The sequence below is a fragment of the Elgaria multicarinata genome, chromosome 3 (genome assembly GCF_023053635.1).
Source record: "Elgaria multicarinata webbii isolate HBS135686 ecotype San Diego chromosome 3, rElgMul1.1.pri, whole genome shotgun sequence".
Lineage (NCBI taxonomy): Eukaryota > Metazoa > Chordata > Lepidosauria > Squamata > Anguidae > Elgaria > Elgaria multicarinata.
In genome coordinates, this window is record NC_086173.1 from 161,302,134 (window position 1) to 161,323,947 (window position 21,814).

At 44.5% G+C, this 21,814-nt stretch overlaps 1 protein-coding gene across 1 annotated transcript; it reads left to right on the forward strand.

Moving 5' to 3' along the window:
* The first annotated feature begins 7,021 nt into the window (after positions 1-7,021).
* LOC134395691 (zinc finger protein 501-like) lies at positions 7,022-10,750 on the forward strand. Its single transcript, XM_063121853.1, has 2 exons — positions 7,022-7,304; positions 9,582-10,750. Exons 1-2 carry the CDS (start codon positions 7,022-7,024, stop codon positions 10,748-10,750), a joined length of 1,452 nt encoding a protein of 483 aa, XP_062977923.1.
* The last annotated feature ends 11,064 nt before the right edge of the window (positions 10,751-21,814 follow it).

The window sequence follows — 21,814 nt, forward strand, 5'->3', positions numbered from 1 at the left end:
GAGTTGTATAGCAAACCTTACCGTACATAACAAAGGCTTTCATAAACTGGAGGTCTTTTGCATCTCGGAAGGAATTCCATGAAACAGGGTCTTTTGAGTGGATGTGATACATGGATCACCCAACCTCCGTTTCATGTGCTTTATTAACAGTACATTTTAGTGAGATTAAGCTTTTAATACCTTAATTGTACTTCCATATTCTTAAGAAAATTTCATGGAAGGATATACCTTATGAATGTGTAGAGATGCGTTCAGAGTTCGGAGCTTACTGCAGTTTAGAGAATGCACAAAGGGAAGTCTCCATATAAACACGTAAAAATATATATTCACTTGTACAGAAAACTTTACGGAACATCTTGGTATCCGTACAGAGGAAAAGTCACATAAATGATCACACTGTAGGGGTTGTTTGGATGATGAATCAAGCCCCCGTGAACTTAAGTTTGTGCACAGGAGAGACATCCCATATGTGGAATTTGGTAAGTTTCAGTCTCTGCAAACACATTCTTTCTCATCAAAAAGGACACATACCTGTTAGAACCTTCAAATATAAAGAGTTGGGTGTTGTTTCTTTAAATCTTGGATGTATCTCCATGAAGCAGGGCCTTTTTAGTGTTGGTGGCATGTAGGATTCCCTCCCTCAGGCTAAATGGCTCATTGGCTGTTTTAGGCATTTTATGGAGGATGATTTTTACAGCTTAATATTCTATGTATGTGGTTCATTCTTGGTATTATTGCATATTTTATCTGAATGTTTTTAGTATATTAATAGTACTGTATCATTTTATGAAATTTGGCTTTGGGAGAAACTTGAGAAAATAACTCCCCCCCCCCCCAAGCTGGAGAAATGCCAAGCATCTTGTTTTGACATGGCAGCGTTCCCATGGCAGCAGCCACACCAAGGAATGCTGAGATGGTGGTGAGAATTCTGAGAATTGGGCCAAGCTATAGAGGTTTAAATGGAAACGTTCGGGATTTTGAACTCACCCAGAGGAGAGAGGAAGAAGCGAAATGTTGGAACGGCTTCTGTTTTTTCTCCATTATGGAGTTGAACTGGAAACCTCGTAGAGTACCTGTTGCTGTTTTTTAGACAGCTGATGTAACTTCTAATTTGTTTGATTAGTAATAAAAGTGTGTTTGTATTTTATCTGTTATAGTCTTTATTGCTCCTTTTAAACAAATATGGTCACAGGTTGAAAATTTAGACTACAGTTTCCCACAGTGTGAGTTGGCCACATCAAACATTGTGAAACACTTGGAGTGGGTATTCCGTGTGTTAAAGCTTAGCCTCTACAAGAAGCCCCTTCCTAACCTGGAACGAGTGATGCAATGGCTAATGGAACAACCAGGGATAAAAGCATCTTGCTAACCTAACGAGACTTTGACTCTGTTCAGATGACACATTAAGCCACAGTGGTTAAGCGTTTTTAGCTAAGAAAAATGTGATGTATTCTATTAAAAGGTACACACGAGAGCTTATTATTTTAAGAGTGGTGCTATTTCTTTTGAGCAAGGGAATTGCAGCCACATCAGGGCTTCCACGAGGGTAAGTCAGTCATAACAACGTCAGAACTGTCATGCTGGATCAGACCAAAGTTCTATCTAGTCCAGCACTCAGTTCACACAGTTGATGAACAGCTGTTGACCCACAAAGCAGGACATAGTGCAACAGTACCCACCCACCCATGTTCCCCAGCAACTGGGGTATCTAGGCATGCTGACTCTGACACTGGAGGTAGCATATAGCCATCAGGACTAGTGACCATTGATAGCCTTTTCCACCTGGACCCTCCTGCAGGCTTACTGCTGCCTGTTGTAGCTCCCCACACCTGCTCTGTCTGACTCCCCATTGCTCAGGGGACAAGAAGATGGCAGCAGCAGGAGGCCCTCTCTCGAGCAGACCCATGGAAATGAATGAGACTCAAGTAAGTCATGATTTCCATGGGTCTGGTTATGCAGACAGCATGAAACTGTTTTCATAAAAAACAAAAACTTGGAAGGGCTGAGCACTAGGGGCACGTGGGTGGTGCTCACTTATAATGTGCTCACTTATAATGGAGAATGAGGCAAATTAATGGAGGAGGAGGAGAGGTCTATCAGTTCTCATTAGCTGTGACGGGGGAAAAGAGTATCCATGATCAGTTGGTGGTTTATACAACAAAGGAGTGGAGAATGCGAATAGGGAGACATTTTTCTCCCCCTCTCATAATACTAGAACCCAAAGGGATCATCTGATGAAGGTGATTCATGGGAGATTCAGGACAGATCAAAGGAAGTGCCTCTGTACACAGCGCAGAGTTAAACAATGGAATTCACTATCAAGATGAGGTGATGGCTAGGCTGATGATATTTTTGGGATCCAAAAAGGAGGACAATATGGCCACCCTCAAGGAGACCTGCCCAGCCCCCGAGCTGGAATCATCTTGACATGATTGGCCCCCAAGGGGGTGTGGCCTTGGTCACATGTCTAATTCTACACTTCACAACAAGATAAACCTGCTGTTCATAATATGCTAATGTTAAAATCACTGAAATGAAGAACAATGAAGATATTCAATTTGTCAGGATTTCACATTTATTTTCAGTTGTTGTACAAGTTTTCTCTTCCTCCCACTGTGCCCAGGAATATTTTTCAGTGGATCTTCTTGCTTTTGCCCTTTCAGTACGATGAACCAAAGCAGGCTTTATTGAAAGGAAAATAGGAATGTTTGCCATGAACCTGAATTCTCGGCAGCCGCAGTTAGCTGAACCACAGCTGCACTTTGCATCGTCCCAAAAGTCTCAGAAGAAAGGGCCTTTTTTGGGTTTGTGTTTTAGAATTTATCCCCAATGTCCACAGGCTGTGCAAGATGGAGGCAAGAAGTAGTTAACAGAACGGTGAGCAAAGGATGAATGGGCACAGGCAGAATAGTTGGAAAGAGATGGCAATCCCTTCAAACTGGTATATCTATATTTTATATACACATCAGCAACAGCAGCAGCAGCAGCACAAGATATGCCCTTTAGAGTTGTCTTTCAGTTCAGATTATGAAAATATACGTGGGGGTTCTTTTAGCCTTTCCTAATCACAGCTGACAAAGTGAAAAGGAAAAAAAGGAGATTAGAAGAAGGAGAAGGCAAAAACCCCAAATAAAATCCGTCTCTTACCGCCTCCACCAGGGCCTCTTGTGCTGGGTGGGTGCAAGACTGAGCATCTGACTAAGGCCACACCCACAGTGGATGAAAACAAGGGGAGACCACCTGGGAGCATGGGTGGAGTGCAGTCACTTGAAAAAGAGCAGGGCAGATACAGCCATGCACATGTGGAGCTGGAATACAGGGCTGCACTCACTGTTGGCCCAGACGGGAGCTGCCAGTGCAGCTGAATCAATCAAGCCACGTGCGGAGTGTGGCTGCCGGCTGGACAAGGAGGGTAGTGTGGGCTGCGCTGGCTGAAGGCCTGAGCAGGGAGCAAGCCCAGGCAAGCGGCATGTGCCACGTGATGCATCTAAGCAAAGAGATGGACTGGGCAGTCAAATCCCCATGTGCGTGCCACAGCTCAGAAAAAGGGGGGGCACACTGACTGGCCCAGCCTCCTCCTCCTCCTCCTCCTCCTCACAACCTCCTTTGCCCATGGACTGTGGTGCTTGCCTTCTCCTCCTTCTCCACTGCTGGTTCACTGCCTCTGCAGCTGCTTCTGTGTCCTCCTCTGCTGCTCCTCCACCAGTTCTCCTCCTCTGTCGCTTTTCGGCTGCTGCCAGGAGCTTTCACGGACCCACCCGCAGGCTTCCTTTCTAGTTCACTCCCCCAGGCTTCTTGTTGCTCGCAACGATGGTGGCAGCGCATTGTTAAATTACGGAATTCACTACCAGAAGATGTAGTGATAGCCACCAATTTGAATGGCTTCAAAAGGAGGTTGGATAAATTCCTGAAGGCAAAGGCTATCCATGGCTACTAGCCCTGATGGTTGTATGCTATCTCCAGTATTTGAGACAATAAGCATTTGTGCATCAGTTGCTGGGGAACATGGGTGGGAGGGTGCTGTTGCACCATGTCCTGCTTGTACATCCCTGTCCAATGGCTGCTTGGCCACTGTGTGAACAGAGTGCTGGACTAGACGGACACTTGGTCTGATCCAGTAGGGCCCGTCTTACATTCTTATGGAGAGCTGCCAAATTTAGTCCCAGGTAGAGTAGACCCTTCCATTTCACTGCAGAAATGACCAACACCTGGCCCCATTTCAATGATCAAAGACATTGAGGTGAGAAGTGAGGATTGGAAGGAAGGAGGAAAACTATAAATCCCTCTTTGTAACCAGCAAGAACTCAGCCAACAACACAGTCTGAATATCCAGAAGAGAACTTCAGGGTTGGGCCTTTCCACCCAGGTTTGATTATTTGGAATTTAACTCACTGGCTGCTCTGTTGCAGATGTTCTTCCTCACCTGGGGTGGTTGCTGCTTTGTTCCTGGTTGTGGCTCCGTCCTTGGCTGTTGACCTTCCTTGGCTTTTGGGGAGATATTGGTGAGTTCAAGGAAGATTGTGCCTCTCTTAAGTAAAACAAAGCAGAGTTAGGGAACTCCCTGGTTAGAAGGGAGGAAGATGACCAGCAAGGCAAGGAACTACAGGAGGAGTCACCACTCCCATGGCAGCATGAGAGGTGAAAAGAACTTATCTTTTTCCCATGGCAGGATCTACACTACTGCTTTAAAACAGTTTACAACAGTAGTGGAAACTGTTGGGGCCCAGGAAACTTTCCATATACAGCTTTCCAACTCTTTTCAAAGTGTCGTGTCCTGCTTTGTATAGATCTGGCCCAGTGGCCCATGTTTGCAGATGTTTTAGGGGTGTTCCTCCCTACAGGTTCTTTAATAACAAGCTGAAACAATTTCCTAAGTATTTTACTTACCCCTGTGTAAGCCCACGCAGCCCTAAGTTGTGTATGAAACATGGACGTTCGGGAAGGGGTAGGATTTAAGCTTTCCCCTCACTTATTATTTTACCAAAATTTCATCCCTCCCCCACATTAAGAGGACAATTCTGATAAAAATAAAGAACACATCTCTGATTGAATTGGGGCTGGGAGTGCTTACAGGGAGGTCAGGTAGTCACCATAGGGAACATCTGGCTTGGCCCTAAAGTGGAGCTTGATCCTGTTTCCTGAGAAAAGAAAGGAAAAGACTTGCTGGATTTTATACTAGGGAATGCAACCTTTAATTGATTAATCGTTAAGGGGGCAATCCTGTGCATGGCTGGCTGAGGAATACTGGGAGGACTTTTTTCTGTCTAAAAGTGCATAAGGTTGCTATCTGATCTACGGCTTATGTCAAATCATTACAAATATATAATAAAAATCTTGAAATAACACTATTGAAGTGGTATATGGAATGTGTATTGCACCCCAACAGTTATGATGAACCGACCCTGCATTGAGCAGGGGGTTGGACTCGATGGCCTTGTAGGCCCCTTCCAACTCTGCTATTCTATGATTCTATGACCCATCCACTGCACTCAACATCTATGGTCCTCCTGCTAGTGCCTACTCTGAGGGAAGCTCGGAGGATGGCAGTTAGGGAGAGGGCCTTTTCAGTGGTGGCCACCCAATTATGGAATGATCTCCCAGACGAAGCTCACCTGGCGCCAACATTGTTTATCTTTTCGGCACCAGGTCAAGTCCTTTCTCTTCTCCCAAGCATTTAACAGCATTTAACAATATATGCTGAGTTTGTTTGCTTTCTAAAGGACCCCAGAACTGTTGATTTTTTAAAATTTTGTGTACTTTTAAATGTTCACTGTTTTTAACTTTTATAAAGCTCCCAGAGACCTTTGGCTATGGGGCAGTATATAAATTCAATAAATAAATAAATAAATAAATACAAGTAAATATCAGTGCACGTCAGTACCTGCTCTAGCCTTCAGACTATTTAAAAAGCTTTTGACCAGGGGCTTATCTGGCGATGAAATTCAGGGCTCTGCAACCCCAGCGTCCCTGAATCATACCAGGAGGAGCAGGGGCTCAGGACAGAGGGAAGTAGGCCTGGTGCCAGCATCTAGGCCCGCACATGCAAGCTTAGGGTGACCCATCAGGGCAGTCTCTGGAATTCTTGCTTTTTAAAAATTGTTCACATTAAGTGAGATGTTTTTGTTCCGTGTTTGTCTAAGGATTTTCAGTAATCTCACATAGATACTTGGCCTCTCTTAGTGCCCCCTGGTCGATGGCAGGAGCACTTTTCTTCACAGACCTCCATTCTCATAAGGTCTCTGAGGAGAAAATATCCTTCTTGAGTTTATTTAGGGTGACCATATCTTTAACAGTCGTATAGAAAAGGGAAATTCAGCAGGTGTCATTTGTATGCCTGCAGCACCTGCTGAAATTCCCTCTTCATCACAATAGTGAAAGCCGCAGTAGCCCTTCCCTCTTTTGTATCTGGTCATACTAGGCAGGGCTCTTGCAGCTTTAACAGTTCTGATGAAGAGGGAATTTCACCAGGACATGCATGCATTCAAATGACACCTGCTGAAATTCCCTTTTATATACATCTGTTAAAGATACAGGAGCCCTGTCCTTCTTTTCATGTAATCACCCTACAAATGGACATGAAATCCACATGGATTCAACCAATAGTGTAGAAAATGTTAAGAGAGAAATTAGAGATTTGGAATTGATAGTGATAGAGTAAGAAAAAAACACAATATTGCCACATACTTTTGCTGAGGAGCAAAAGTAAGAACATTGGAAGAATGTACTAGACGAACATTTTGGTTTTGTGGTTTTTTCTGTGTGTTTTTTTTTACTTTGCTTTGTTTGGTTTGTGTGTGTGTGTGTGTGTGTCTGCTTATATGTATTATATTTTGCTCCGTAGTGTCTTTCATTAATGGTGCTTGGAAACATTTTTTTTTAAAAAAAGAAAAAGCCCTGTCGTCTTTTCCATATGGTCACCCTAGTTAATTGACTCCCTCCCCTGTTTTTCATCTCCCACATTTCTCTAGTCCAGGTATCAGTTCCTTGGGGTTCTCTTGTTTCTCCAGCTGACAAAGAGTAGATGAACAGAGATGATGGGGAGGAAAAGAAGGCAGAAGAACAAGGACAGGAGGGGCCACGAGAGTCATCGGTGTCAGGAGTACGAGAGAACCTTTCCCCATGTGGGGGACTGGAAGCTGCCTCAGCAACCTTGGAAAGAGCTGAAAGTCGGCAGGAAATCCACCCAATGGAGGAAGTGGAAGGCCACAGTCAACCCAGAGTCAGAGCTATTCGCAGGAGGAAGATGTTATCCCATGTGGAGCTGCAACATCATTCTCAGAGGATTAATCCCCAAGAGCTGTTAGGTAAAGTTGCCTAATTTGACTTCTACTGACTTTTTCAAATAAATAGTACAGCACCCAAAATTGTCTCCAGATATAATATAATATAATATAATATAATATAATATAATATAATATTACCAGCTTTATCTCTGCTACTAAGGTTCTCTTACTTCTGCAGTAAATATTTGATGATAAGAGAAGATGGAGAGAAATATAGGGTAGCACATCTAGAATTCTGTTGGAAGCATAACTGCCTCAGTTGAGTGTGAATGGCGGTGTGAAATAGCTATGATGAGGTCTCCTAGAGTAGGTCATCCGTCAGCGATCCTGGATGAACCATCACAGGGAGTCAGAGTATGCTGCTCAATCCCTAGGAGTTGGTTTCTAGGAAGGAGCAGTGGCCAGGAACTCCATGTGAGGAGAAAAGTAGTTTAGATGAGTGGTCTTCAACTGGTGGATCATTACAACTGGTGGTTATGAGGTCAGTCAAGTTGGGTAATAGCAAAAGCATTGCCGTTATGTTGGGCATGGAGGAAATTGTGAAAGTGGGAGTCCAAGGTGGGCCTTGGAGCTGGACCAGTTATTTAGCACTGGTTTAGATGAAAGAATTAGTGATGAGAACACACAACGTTGAGGAGTTCTTCATGGACTATTTTGCCAGACTACAAAGTGGTGGGCAATAGTCATAAAAACAAACAAAATCCCCAGCCATTCTACATGCCAGGACTACAGTCTTGCAGGAGCATTTGGGACACAGGGATGAAGTGGGCAAATGAAGAGGGAAACAAACAAGCCAGGATTGAGAGCACAAACCAGGGTTTGTTCAGTTGTCTACCAGACAACCCTTGGATAGGCCTACAAACCATGGGCCTTCATGGGCCCAGGCAGATGCATCCGGTGCTGGGACTGACCCCTGCCTGAGTGCTCTGGAGCCTTCTGAGAGCTGTCGGGCGCCAGTCTGCGTGACCTTGACCTTTCCCCTTCCCCCCTCCCAGCTCCATTAATGGCAGCCACCATTCACACAGTGTGGGAAAATATGCTGCTATGATGATGATGATGTTACATTTATATACTGCCCCATAGCCCAAGCTTTCTGTTCCAGAGTGGAGGGAGAAAATATGCAATTAATCCAGCCCTTGTGAAATTGCCTTTTTCTTTCCCACCCCCTGCACCAATGGAGCCCTTAAAGACTTTATTAAATGGTCCTTGAAGCTCCCCATTGGTGGGGGAGGGGGAGAAATGCAATTTCCTCAAGACTGGGGAAATCTCATATTATTTTTTCATTTATATCGTACCTTTTTCCCTCCAAGGAACCCAAGGCGGCATATATAATCCTCCTCCTCTCCATTTTATCCTCACAACAACGACCCTGTGAGGTAGATTGGGCTGAGAGTCTGTTTGGCCCAAAGTCACCCAGTAGGATCTCTGGACTCCCTGTCCAACACTTTAGCCACTACAACACACTTGCTGTAGTGCAGTGGTGGTGGCCTCCACTAGAGTGGAGGGAGAAGTCCACTATGTCCCCAACCAGTTGCTGGGGAACATAGGTGGCAGGGTGCTGTTGCACCTTGTCCCGCTTGTTCATCCCTGGCCGAAGGCTGGTTGGCCCCTGTGTGAACAGAGTGCTGGACTAAATGGACCCTCGGTCTGATCCAGCAGGGCTCTTCTGATGTTCTTAAACTTGGGAACATGGCATTTTCCGGGGCTTCCGGAAAGGGCAAAATTTCACATCCACACTAATGGCCCCAGAACAATGTTGTATCTAAACCCTGAGGCTTCGGAACTTACTTTAATGTGTGGATTCTCATTTTGTGCTGTAAAAGATTGATTGAATTAGGAAACCAAGATGTTGCTTTACCCGTTGTGGGGAAATCTGGTGCTTTTTTGGTGTGTTGAATTTCCCTTCCACATCCACTGTACTTGTATTTCCAATCTGAGTCGGGGGTTTTCCCCAGAAATCCAGGATATTGTTCAGTTTTTTTTATTCATGTTTGCTTGGGTAAATTTACCTAAATAAACAAAAACCTCATTCCTGCCAACAGATAACTTAAAAATTGAGATGCATTTTCCCTATAATATATCCCCCAGCTTCTCAACTCTGTTTTCTCTTATTGATTCCATCAGAGGATGTACAGGAGAGTGAGGATGAGGGAAAACAACAGATAGGACCACCACCAAGAAGAACTAGAATTCGGGAGGTCTGCAATCAGCCTCAAAAAAGGAAGCAGTCAGGAAACGGTACGCAGGGAAGGAAGGATAAATCCATTCCCTCTGTGAGTGGGGTCTCCCTTGAACCAGGAAAGCAGAAAACAAAGAGACCCAGAAAGTGCCTTGATTCTCATTTGAGAATCTACACAGGGGAGGAACCCCGCCAAAGCTCAGAGCCTTTGAAAAGTGACCCTCTGACCAAAAAACCGATGAAACATCCAAGGCTTGATGACAGGGGAAAGACACATAAATGTTTGGTATGTGGAAAGAATTTCAGATGCGATTCAGTCCTTAAAATACATCAGCGAATTCACTTAGGGGGGAAACTGCATAATTGTACAGAATGTGGAAAGAGGTTCACTCAAAGATTAAACCTCATCATACATAAACTGTACCATAGAATGGAGAAACCCTTTAAATGCAAAGAATGTGGGAAAAGCTTCCGTCAGAGAGTATACCTTACCAGACATGAACGAATTCACACAGGAGAGAAACCCTATAAATGTGAAGAATGTGGAAAGAGCTTCCATCAAAGATCAACCCTTAAGCAACATTGCAGGTGCCATACAGGGGAGAAACCCTATAAGTGTGAACAATGTGGAAAACGTTTCAACTGGAAATCAAATTTTAGACGACATCAAAGGTGTCATACAGGGAAGAAGAAACCCTATAAATGTGAAGAATGTGGAAAGAGTTTCAATCAAAGATCAACCCTTAAGCAACATCTCATGTGCCATACAGGGGAGAAACCCCATAAATGTGAGCAATGTGGAAAACGTTTCAACTGCAAATCAAACCTTAGACAGCATCAAAGCTGCCATGCACGGGAGAAACCCTATAAATGTGAACAGTGCGGAAAACATTTCAAACTCAAATCAACCCTTAAGCAACATCGTAGGTGCCATACAGGGGAGAAACCCTATAAATGTGAAGAGTGTGGAAAAGGCTTCAATAGGAGCTCATCCCTTAAGAACCATCAACAAAATCACTCAGGGAAGAAACCCTTTTTGTGCAAAGAATGTGGAAAGACCTTCAATCAGAGCTCACACCTTAAGTCACATCAACTAATTCACACAGGCGAGAAACCCTTTCAATGCAAAGAATGTGGTAAGGGCTTCAATCGAAACAGCAACCTTACTGTGCACAAAAGAATTCATACTGGAAAGAAACCTTTTCAATGCTCTTTGTGTACAAAAACATTCCTTCACAAGTCCCAACTTATTAAACATCAAAGAATTCATAAACAGGAGACTCCCTAGAATTGCTCAGGGTGTTGTGAAAAGGTTGACCTGGATAGCAAACCTTACTATACATGACAAAGATGTTCATAAACAGGAGTCCATAAAAATGTACCCACTGTAATTCTAATTTTGATGTTGAATCTAGCCTTCATGAAAATTGTTTTAAGAAAATTGCATAGAACGATATAGATTTAAATGTGTAGTGATGCGTTCAGAGTTTGGAACTTACTTGCATGTTGAAGAATGCACACAGAGAAGTCTCCAGATGAGCACGTAAAAATATATATTCACTTGTACAGCAAACCTTTCGTACATCTTGTCACATAAATGCTCACACTATAGGGGTTGTTTGGATGATGAATCAAGCCTCCTGAACTTGAGAATGTGCACAGGAGGGACATCCCATATGTGGAATATGGTAAGATTCAGTCTCTGAAAACACATTCTTTCTCATCAAAGCAGACACATCCCTATTAGAACCTCTAAATATAAAGAGTTGATCAGCTGGGATTTTGATTTGGGTTTAGTTGCTTTACATCTTATTACGTAACTGCATGAAGCAGGCCCTTTTTAGTGGTGGCGGCATGTAGGGTTCCCTCTCTCAGGGTGAATGGCTCATTGACTGTATTAGACAATTTACGGGGTGTGTGATTTTTAGAGATTAATATTCTATGTATGTGGTCCATTGATGGTATTAATTGCATGTTTTATCTGAATGTTTTTAGTATATTAATTGTATGGTACCGTTTTATAAACTTTATCTTTGGGAGGAACTCTAGAATCAGAACTTTGCCACCCAGTTGGAGAAATGCTAGCCATCTTTTTTTGACGTGACGGAGTTCCCGTGGCAGCAGCCACACCAAGAGATGCTGAGATGGTGATGAAAATTCTGAGAACTGGGCCAAGTTATTGATGATTAAATGGAAACATTGGGGGATTTTGAACTCACCCAGAGGGGAGATAAAGAAGTGAAAGGTTGGAACGGCTTCTGTTTTTTCTCCATTATGAACTGGAAAACTGGTAGAGAGTACCTGTTGCTGTTTTTTAGACAGCTTATGTACCTTTTAATTTGTTTGATTAGTAATAAAACTGTGTGTGTATTTTATCTGTTATAGTCTTTATTCTATTTGCTTCTTTTAAATGAAAATGGTCACAGCAGAATGAGTTGGCCACACCAAACGTTGTGAGACACTTGGGCAAGATTCTCCGTGTGTTAAAGCTAAGCCTCCATAAGAAGCGCCTTCCCAACCTGGAACGAGTGATGGCACTACATGGAAGGGGAAACGGGCAAAATAACATCCCCGCTCATCTTTTGGCTCTTTCCACGCACACCCTGAATGAGCAATGGGCTACTGGAACAACCAGGGATAAATGCATCTTGCTAACCTAACTAAACTTTGACTCTGTTCAGATGACACATTTAGCCACAGTGGTTAGGCATGTTGAGCCAACAAAAACATAATGTATTCTACTAAAAAGAACATAATAGAGCATATTATTTTAAGAGTGTTGCTATTTCTTTTAAGTAACTGGATTCAATGAATCATACAATCATAGAATAGTAGAGTTGGAAGGGGCCTATAAGGCCATCAAGTCCAACCCCCTGCTCATTGCAGGAATCCACCTTTTAAGGTGGATTGCAGCCACATGAGGACTTACATGAGAGTAAGTTAGTCATAACAACGTAACTGTCCTGCTAGATCAAAACTAAGTTCTATCTAGTCCAGCACTCAGTTCACACAGTAGCTGAACAGCTGTTGACCCACAAAGCAGGACATTGTGCAACAGTACCCTCCCACCCATATTCCCCAGCAACTGGTGCACACAGGCTTACTGTCCCAGATACTGGAGATAGCAGAGATAGCAAGCAACCATCAGGGCTAGTAGCCATTGATAGCCTTCTCCTCCTGGACCCACCTGCAGGCTTACTGCTGCCCGTTGTAGCGGCCCATACGTGCCCTGTCTGACTCTCCATTGCTCAGGGGTCAAGAAGATGGCAGCAGCAGGAGGCCCTCAGTCGAGCAGACCCCTTGAAATGAATGAGACTCAGGTAAGTCATGATTTCCATGGGTCTGGTTATGAAGGACTAAGCTTGTATACTACCCTTGGTTTCGAACCACTCCCAGCAACCAGCAAGAAAATGTGTTCATAAAAAACAAAAACTTGGAGGGGCACATGGGTGGTGTGCGAGTGCAGGGCCCATTAGCTGTGACTGGGAAATAGAGCATCCATGGTCAGGTGCAGCATACCTCTGAATATTCAGTGGTGGTTTATACAACAAAGAAGTGGAGAATGCGGATAGGGAGACGTTTTTCTCCCTCTCTCATAATACTAGAACCCAAAGGGGTCACCCAATGAAGCTGATTGTTGGGAGGAACAGGACAGAAAAAGGGAGGACTTCTGACCCAGGCAGGGGCAAGGCAAACCATGAGCACCACCACGGGCCTCCTCTTTCTCACCCCCTTCACCCATGGACTGTGGTACTTGTCTCCTGCTCCTGCTCCTTCTCCGTTGCTGTTCCCCTGCCACTGGTTCTGTCCTCGTCCCCCGCTGCTTCTGTGTCCTGCTCTGATGCTCCTCTGTCATTTCTCCTCCTCTGCCACTTCTCTGCCACCAGTTCTCCTCCTTGGCTCTCCTCCTTTGACACCATTTCTCTGCCATGTTCTGCCACCAGTGCTGCCACCACCGCTGCTCCTCTGCTGCTGGCGGTGGCTTCTTCTTCTTCCTCTTCTTCTTCTTCTTCTTCTTCTTCTTCTTCTTCTTCTTCTTCTTCTTCTTCTTCTTCTTCTTCTCCTCCTCCTCCTCCTCCTCCTCCTCCTCCTCCTTCTCCTTCTCCTCCTCCTCCTCCTCCTCCTCCTCTTCCTCTTCTTCCTCCTCCTCTCTTCACTCTTCTCCTCTGCCGCTGACTCACCGCTGCTCCTTGGCCCGGCTACCTCTGATGCTGATAGCCAGGTTTTTTTTCTGTTTGGTGCATATGTGTGCCCTGCCTCAACTTTTCCAGGAGTCTCAAAACTCATGAGACATCCAGGACAAAATGGGTCTTGATGGAAGTATCATGAAGGTTGAGGCTTTACTTCCGGGGTTCCTGATACTGCCTCCCAGGCTGTCTTCTGAGCTGGCTCAGGAGCCAGCAAGGGACGGCAGCCAGCCTGATTTCTCTGGAGTTTTACTCAATAGAGTAAATCTCCATTCAGAAGCCTGGTTCCAGGCTCCAGAACTGGATCAAACTTGGTTTTCCTGCTGGGTTGGTCAGTCTAGGGCCACCAATTTAGATGATTTAAAAGGGAGTTGGATGAAATCCTAAAGGAGAAGGCTATCAATGGCTACTAGTCCCAATAGCTATGTGCACCCTACAGCACCAGTATGCCTGTGTACACCACTTGCTGGGGAACATGGGCGGAGAATGCTATTGCATCCGTCTCCTGCTTGTGGGTTACTGGTTGACAGCTGGTTGGCCATTGTGTGAACAGAATGTTAGACTAGATGGACACATTGGGCTGCATTAATAGAAGTATAGCTTCCAAATCACGTGAGGTACTGGTTCCTCTCTATTCGGCCCTGGTTAGGCCTCATCTAGAGTATTGCATCCAATTCTTGGCTCCACAGTTCAAGAAGGACACTGACAAGCTGGAGCGTGTTCAGAGGAGGGCAACCACGATGATCCGGGGTCTGGAAACAAAGCCCTATGAAGAGAGACTGAAAGAACAGGGCATGTTTAGCCTGGAGAAGAGAAGATTGAGGGGAGACATGATAGCACTCTTCAAATACTTAAAAGGTATTTAAAAGGTATCCCTCATCACTTACTGGACATGAGAGAATTCACAAAGGAGAGAGATCTTAGCAATGTTCTGTGTGCAGTGAAATATTCCGTTGTAGGAAACCGCTTGTTAGACATCAAAGAATTCATACCCGGGTGACTCCCTAGAAATGTTCAGTGTGTGAGGAAATCTTTACTGGCCTACTAAACCTCGCAATACATTACAATGACGTCCATAAACTGCAGTGACAATACAAACACCCTAGTTCTATGATGTGTTTTGATGGTGAATTGATCCATCATGAGCATGAGAATGCAAAAATTCCATCATGGCCTGAAATGTGGTCAAACGTTCAGTCTCTGCTCAAACTTCACATTAAAGAAGCCATGTCCTCCCGTTTGATCCTCGCAGCATAAGTAGGTTTTCAGCCCGGGGGGATCCTTAAGACAGGTCTTGATGTCCTGGAAGGTGATTTCAGGAAGCCAGGCCTTCTGAGGGGATGGATACATGGGACACCCTACCTCAGCTTCAGTGGTTAAATGGCTGTATTACTTCTATGTTCTCATGGGTTGTTTTTATTGCTTCATTGTATTTTATCATTTTAGGAAAATACCAGAAAAGGATATGTCACATGAATGCTCAGAGATGATTTCAGAGTTCAGAACTTTCTGGAGAGCAAAGAATGCACACATGTTAAATTCCCTACATATGCTTATTATGTGGGGAAACATTCACTTGTATAGCAAACTTTACAATACATCCAAGTGTCCATTTAGAGGAAGGGCCACACAAATGTTCACACTGTAGAAATTTTTTGAATAACCAGTCCAGCCTCCATGAATTTGGGAGTCCACATAGCAGGGAAATACCTTCACCGTTTGGAAGGTGGTAAGATGCAGTTTCAGCCCATATATTGTTTTCATCCACATTTGGGTGGATGCGATATGTGGAACTCCCTGCCTCGCGTTTTGTGACTGTATTAAACATTTTAGTGGGATGTTTTTAATAGCTTAAAAGAGAAACCTTATTTATGTGCTTCTCTGATGTTATTCATTGTATGTTTTATCTGGATGGTTTTAAGAGTGTAATCGTACTGTACCATTTTATGACAACTGCCTTTGGGAGAAGCTGGAGAAATAGAACTTCCCCCTCTGCCAGAGAAGTGACAACCAACTTTTTCAGTTTCTTGTCTTATGTGAGGGCCTTTACAAGGCAGGAGCCATACTAAGAAATGCCCAGGCAGGGTTGAGGGGTCTTCGGATTATTTGGCCAAGTTATAAATATCTGAAAGGTCAATGTGGGGAATCCTGAATCCACACACAGGAGATATTAAGATGTGAAATGTTTCAAAGTCTTCTGCAGTTTCTCCCTTCTGGCATTGAAATGGAAATCTGGTCCAGCAGCTGTGGCTGCTTTTTAGATGGCTTCTGTAACTTTCAATGTGTTTGAATACTAATAAAGTTCTGTGTGTGTTTTCTCTGTTTCGTACTCTTGATTTCAATTGCCTCATTAAACAAGAATGATCCAAGGTTGGATTTTCAGGCTGCCATTTTTTATAGAGTTCTAAGCACTTTAACCAAAGGGAACACAGGGAATTTTATCATGGGGAAAGAACAGTTGGACTGCATTTTCAATGTACTGAAGCCAAGGGTAATTTCTTAATTCATAACACTTCTTTTATTGGGTGATGTTGTCATACTCTGTGCAAGCAAGGGGAAACTGGAAAATATTGTCCCCTCCTTCTTTTTGGTTCTTTCCACTAGTTGGAAGTCTTTGTGATTTGAAAGTGGAGCAACTGCAAGAAAAATGGACCGCTGAAGGGTTCACTTCCTACTCCTCTGATGACATCCAAGTGCTCCTGCCTGCAGTTCCTCTGGACATCCAATTGGGGCAGGATGGAGAGGGGCTGTTTATCCAGGAACCTTCATTTCTCTGTCTTCCTCCATGAAACCAGTATTTATAAAACAAGAACAAACAAAGAGAAACCCTGGGTCTCCTGCAACCACTTTTAGATAAGCATTGGGGGTGTTAACTGTAGATGTAGGGTGGGGATCATAACAAGGAAATAAACTATAATGGTTCAAAGAAAGAAAAAATAGAAAACTTTACTTGACAAGTATAAATGGGAAAGGAGTTTTACATCTGGACAAAATCTACACAGATACTCCCTCTTCAAATTGTAAGAGCTGTAAAGTATATGTAATAACCAGGTTCAATGAGACAGCTACACTGAGCCCTGATTCTATCCAAGTTTCTTCCCAGTAAGATCTTTTTCCATGGAGCCCAAGGTGGCACATATGATCTCCCTCCTCCATTTTATCCTCACAACAACCCTGTGAGGTGGGTCAGGCTGAGAGTCAGCGACTCGGCCAAGGTCACCCAGTGAGCTTCATGGTCAAGAAAGTAATTCAGGCTTGATCTTCTCCTTTTCAGCTGCTACATTAACAGTTACACCCCAGTGATTCCAGTTGGGGCAGGATGGAGCGGGGCTGCGTTTATCCTGCAACCTTTGTTCTCTGTCTTCCTCCATGAAACCACTATTTATAAAACAAACATAAACAAACAAAGAGAAACTCCTGGGTCTTCTGCAACCATTTTTACATAGGTGTTGGGTGGGGGCGTTGCCTATTAGATGTAGGGTGGAGATCTTAACAACAAAATAAACTATAATGGTTCAAAGAAACAAAAGAAATAAAAAAACTTTACTAGACAAGTATTTATTAATGGGAAAGGAGTTTCACATCTGGACAAAATCAACATGGATACTCACTCTTCAAAACTATAAGAGGCATAAGGTAAATACAATAACAAGGTGAAATGCATACAGCTAGCCTACCAACACCGTTTCCCCATTCTCTCCAAGTTTGTTCCCAGTAAGAACTTCTCCCAAGGAGCCCAAGGTAGCAGATGTGATCTCCCTCCTCCATTTTATTGTCACAACAACCCTGTGAGGTGGGTCAGGCTGAGAGTCAGTGACTCGGCCAAAGTCACCCAGTGAGCTTCATGGTCAAGTAGGCACTTGAACCTGGATCTTCTCATTTTCACGAATCCTCTAACCATAATGGTTCATGAATGCAAATGGAACCTCCATGTTCAGGGGTCATATACCTCTAAGCACAAGGAACTGGGAGCCACCAACAGTGGTGGTGGCGTTGGTAGTGGGGAGGACTTCATGCTTTCCTTTCAGGCTTTTGAGGGTCACATGATAGGCTGTGTTAATAGAAGTATAGTTGCCAAATTATGTGAGGTACTTGTTCCTCTCTGTTCAGCCCTGGTTAAGCCTCATCTAGAGTATTGCGTCCAGTTCTGGGCTCCACATTTCAAGAAAGACACAGACAAACTGGGGCGTGTTCAGAGGAGGGCAACGAAGATGATCAGGGGTCTGGAAGCAAAGCCCTATGAAGAGAGACTGAGAGAACAGGGCACGTTTAGCCCAGAGAAGAGAAGGGTAAGGGGAGACATGATAGCATTGTGGGTTTGTTTAATTGCACTTAACTACAGCTCCCGGTAGCCCTTGCAAGTCCTGTGTGAATGTCCCACAGCTGGCCCCATTTATCTGAGCCAGGTGCTCAGCTTGGAGTGAGAAGACAATTAAGAGTCAGAGGAGAAAGAATAAATCCCCCTTCTGCAGGCCAGACAAGTAGTGCAGGGAACTTGCTGCTCTCTGCTTTCATTTTTCTGAGGATGAGGGCTGTTTCCTTGATGTTCTCAGGTCAGTGATGCCTCCAGGTTTTTGAGGAGCTTTACAGAAGAACCCTCCCTCTGTGAGTATATGTTCTTACTGCTGTATTACCAGCTTTATCTCCTCCTCCTCCTCCCTGTTATGACCTGCTTGCTTGGCAGTCAAGAGAGATACTGAGCAATAAGACAATGGTGTCTCCTGCTCCTCCTTCTCACCACCACCATTGTCTGGGCCAGAAGGAGAAGTAGGTGAATGAACAGGTTGAAATGCTGAAGAGAAGAAGCAGGTCATGGGAGATTTTCCCTGTGGGCCCCTGCTGGGGGTGGGCCTTCAGTTGGTATCTCACAATGCCTGCCCTTGATGCTGGCTCCATCTAAGGTCATGCTTTGTGGAAAGTGCTGCTTGAAGTGAACCAGACAAAAAGGAGTATCTATCCAGGGTCTAAGTCGGGGCTTCCAAATTAATTGGTATGTTAAGTCTGTCAGAGCAGAAACACTTTTCTAAGGAAGGGTTTTTTTTCTTCTTGATGTTCTCAGATCAGTGATGCCTCCAGGTTTTTGAGGAGCTTTACAGGAGAACCAGCTCCCTCTATGACAATTTCAAGTAGAGCTGATGAGAATTAAGAGAAAACTTGAAGTACATTTTGAGAACCATCAGGACAGCGTTATCTCACCTTAGGCCACACTGCTAAAATCAAACTTGCAGATTAGCAATCTCATGCTAGGGCTTTTCTTTGATATTCTTGTGTTTAAGTATTGCAGTGGAAGGCTGTCCCGAAAATATGTAATGGTCTCCCCCTGTTGCCTCTCGACCTCTCTCTGTCTTACTGAATTACCCTTGAAGAACCGTTCAGTATTCAGGTAACCAGTACTAACAGAAATGCTTACAGCTCCCTCATTTTTAAAAATAAAGAGATAGAACATTGCACAGGGATAGCTCTTAAGGAGCACTGTAGAACCACCAAGATTGAATCATATTGGTTCATGCTTTGATTTTTTAGGAATTTTTAAACGGAAGATAACAAAAATCCTTACATCTGTGTACTTTTTATACATAAAGATATGAAACATGGTAAGGTGATAGCTCTTAAGGAGGGCTTTTGCCAAGTTGAATCAGATCTATTCATGCCTTGAGTTTTTAGCATTTTTTATAAAAATTCCCCACTCCAGCCTTCTCCAAGCTGTTGCCCTCCAGATCTACAGGATGGACCTCCCCCACCCACCCAACCACTGAAATAAAAAGGTTTCCTGTGCCTAACTCAGGCGTAGAAGCTTTCTCACTCACCATGCCAGCCAGCCAGCCCAACAGTACTTTCACATTGTGGAAACGTGGATGATTGACTTTAATGAGCATGAGCAGAAATGTGCTCCCTCTCTCCCTCCCCACCCCCGGCCAGAATCCGCAACCTGTTTGTGCTTCCCACTCCCCCAAACACTCGATTGGAGGAGAACATGGTCAGGGACAGTGCTGTGGCGATTCCTAATTGGGTAGTCACAGAAGTCAATATCAAAGCTACACCTTACCACACTCAGCATCTTCCAAAGTTGGAGATATTCAGTTCATACAAACACGCACAGAGAGAGAGAGAAGGGAGGGGGGTAGAGAGGGAGAACACACAGGATAATTCCAGAGACCTTAGGAGCTCCGACTGGGCACATCTCCGCTGTGATATTAATGAATGGGTTTGGCAGCAGCTAGTCTCTGCTCTGGAAGATCGAATGCTCTGCAGATGTTCGTGGTTACCAGATAATTCCTTCTGGTGTGCACACCCCTAAATGATAATGATAATGATGAATCCAGATTTACATGTGCAAATGTATATTTTGTGGCCAGGAGGAATCATTCCTTTTTCTGTTCTTTCTGGTTTCCACTTCCTTTTCCCTAGGCCATAGGAAAGCACAACAATCTAAATGACCATCCTTCTAGTCGCCTATAGTCCAAGACTACTTTTGTGACGTGACCCATGGAGCAACAAAGGTCAATTGACCAAACTTCAGAGGAAGGATCAGAAGAGACAGGAGAAGAACCCCATGAATCTCAGGCAAGAAGGATTTCAGTAATGGGTTAGCAGTTGAGATTCTTCCTGTCTCATCTCCATGACATTGAGCCAAAGGCTGGTTATTTGTCATATGGAATGATAGTGACTGCTGTGGCTGGTTCTAACCACCACCTGTAACCTGAGATTGGGCCAAGTTGGGTGTGGGTGATTGGTCAGATGAATGGAGTGTGTGTTTCTGAATGTTTGAGTTGTGAGCGGGTGTGGAAAGAGTGTGGAAATTTCTGGTGTTATAAAGATGTGCTTGGAAAACTTTTGACACTGCAATCCATGGACGTGGTACCTCCATTCCAGGGACTTGCAGCAAAAGGGGTTATAGCAGCAGGATGGGGTTTGGGCATCGGAGTAGAATGGGTTGCACATGTTTATATACTTGCTGCGAAATCTCAACAAACCACAGATTTTTTCCTGCACCCACGTGTATAAAAGATGGATCACTACAGATCAATCAGGTGGATTTTGTTATCACCCCCACCCATGCCCAAACTTCAGCTTGAGCACTATGGAAATTCTTGAAAGATCAAAAGCTTTCAAAGCTTGAGCTTTAATAGCCAAACAGTATGTTTCAGTGCCTTTTCCAGGAGCCTGAGGCCTTCAGGGAACTAGAGCTACTAGTCAGGTCTGTGCCGCACAGCACGTAGGCAGAAAAACACAAAGGCAGGGATGAAAGGAATGCCTTGCGCTTTGCAAGTCAGGGATGGAGGTGGTGGACTTAATGTTCTGAAATTAAGGTGGGGGGAGGAAAAGAAGCGGCCCTAGGCAAAGGCATGTTTTAAAATGTGGGGGAAGAGGCAAGGAGTCCTGGCCAAGTCCGGTCGACCACCTGTGTGCTTGCCCCTTGCCCCTCGTGGCTCATTACATCAAATAAGGAGGGGATCGCCGGCTGGGTCCAGGAGGTTGTAAATGCCTCCTTGAGAGAGGGAGTGGTGCCGGCCTCTTTAAAAGAGGCGGTAATTAGACCACTCCTGAAGAAGCCTAATCTGGACCCGGAGGATGTTAACAATTACAGGCCGGTGGCTAATAACCCTTTCCTGGGCAAGGTGCTTGAGCGGGTGGTTGCAGGACAACTCCAGGCACTCTTGAATGAAACGGATTATCTAGATCCATTTCAATCGGGTTTCAGGCCTGGTTTTGGAACGGAAACTGCCTTGGTCACCCTGTGGGATGACCTCTGTCGGGAGAGAGACAGGGCGAGTGCGACCCTGTTGGTTCTTCTAGACCTCTCAGCGGCCTTCGATACCATCGACCATGGTATCCTTCTGGATAGGTTGTCTGAGCTGGGAGTTGGAGGTACTGCGTTGCAGTGGTTCCGCTCCTACTTGGATGGCTGATTCCAGAAGGTGGTGCTGGGGGATTATTGCTCTGTGCCGTGGCTCCTAAGCCATGGGGTTCCGCAGGGCTCTATTTTATCCCCTATGCTGTTTAAGATATACATGAAGCCTCTGGGGGAGGTTATCCAGAGATGTGGACTGAGGTGTCATCAATATGCGGATGACACCCAGCTCTACCTTTCCTTTTCATCAAACCCAGGTGAGGCAGTGACTGTTCTGAACCAGTGCCTGGGCACGGTAATGGACTGGATGAGG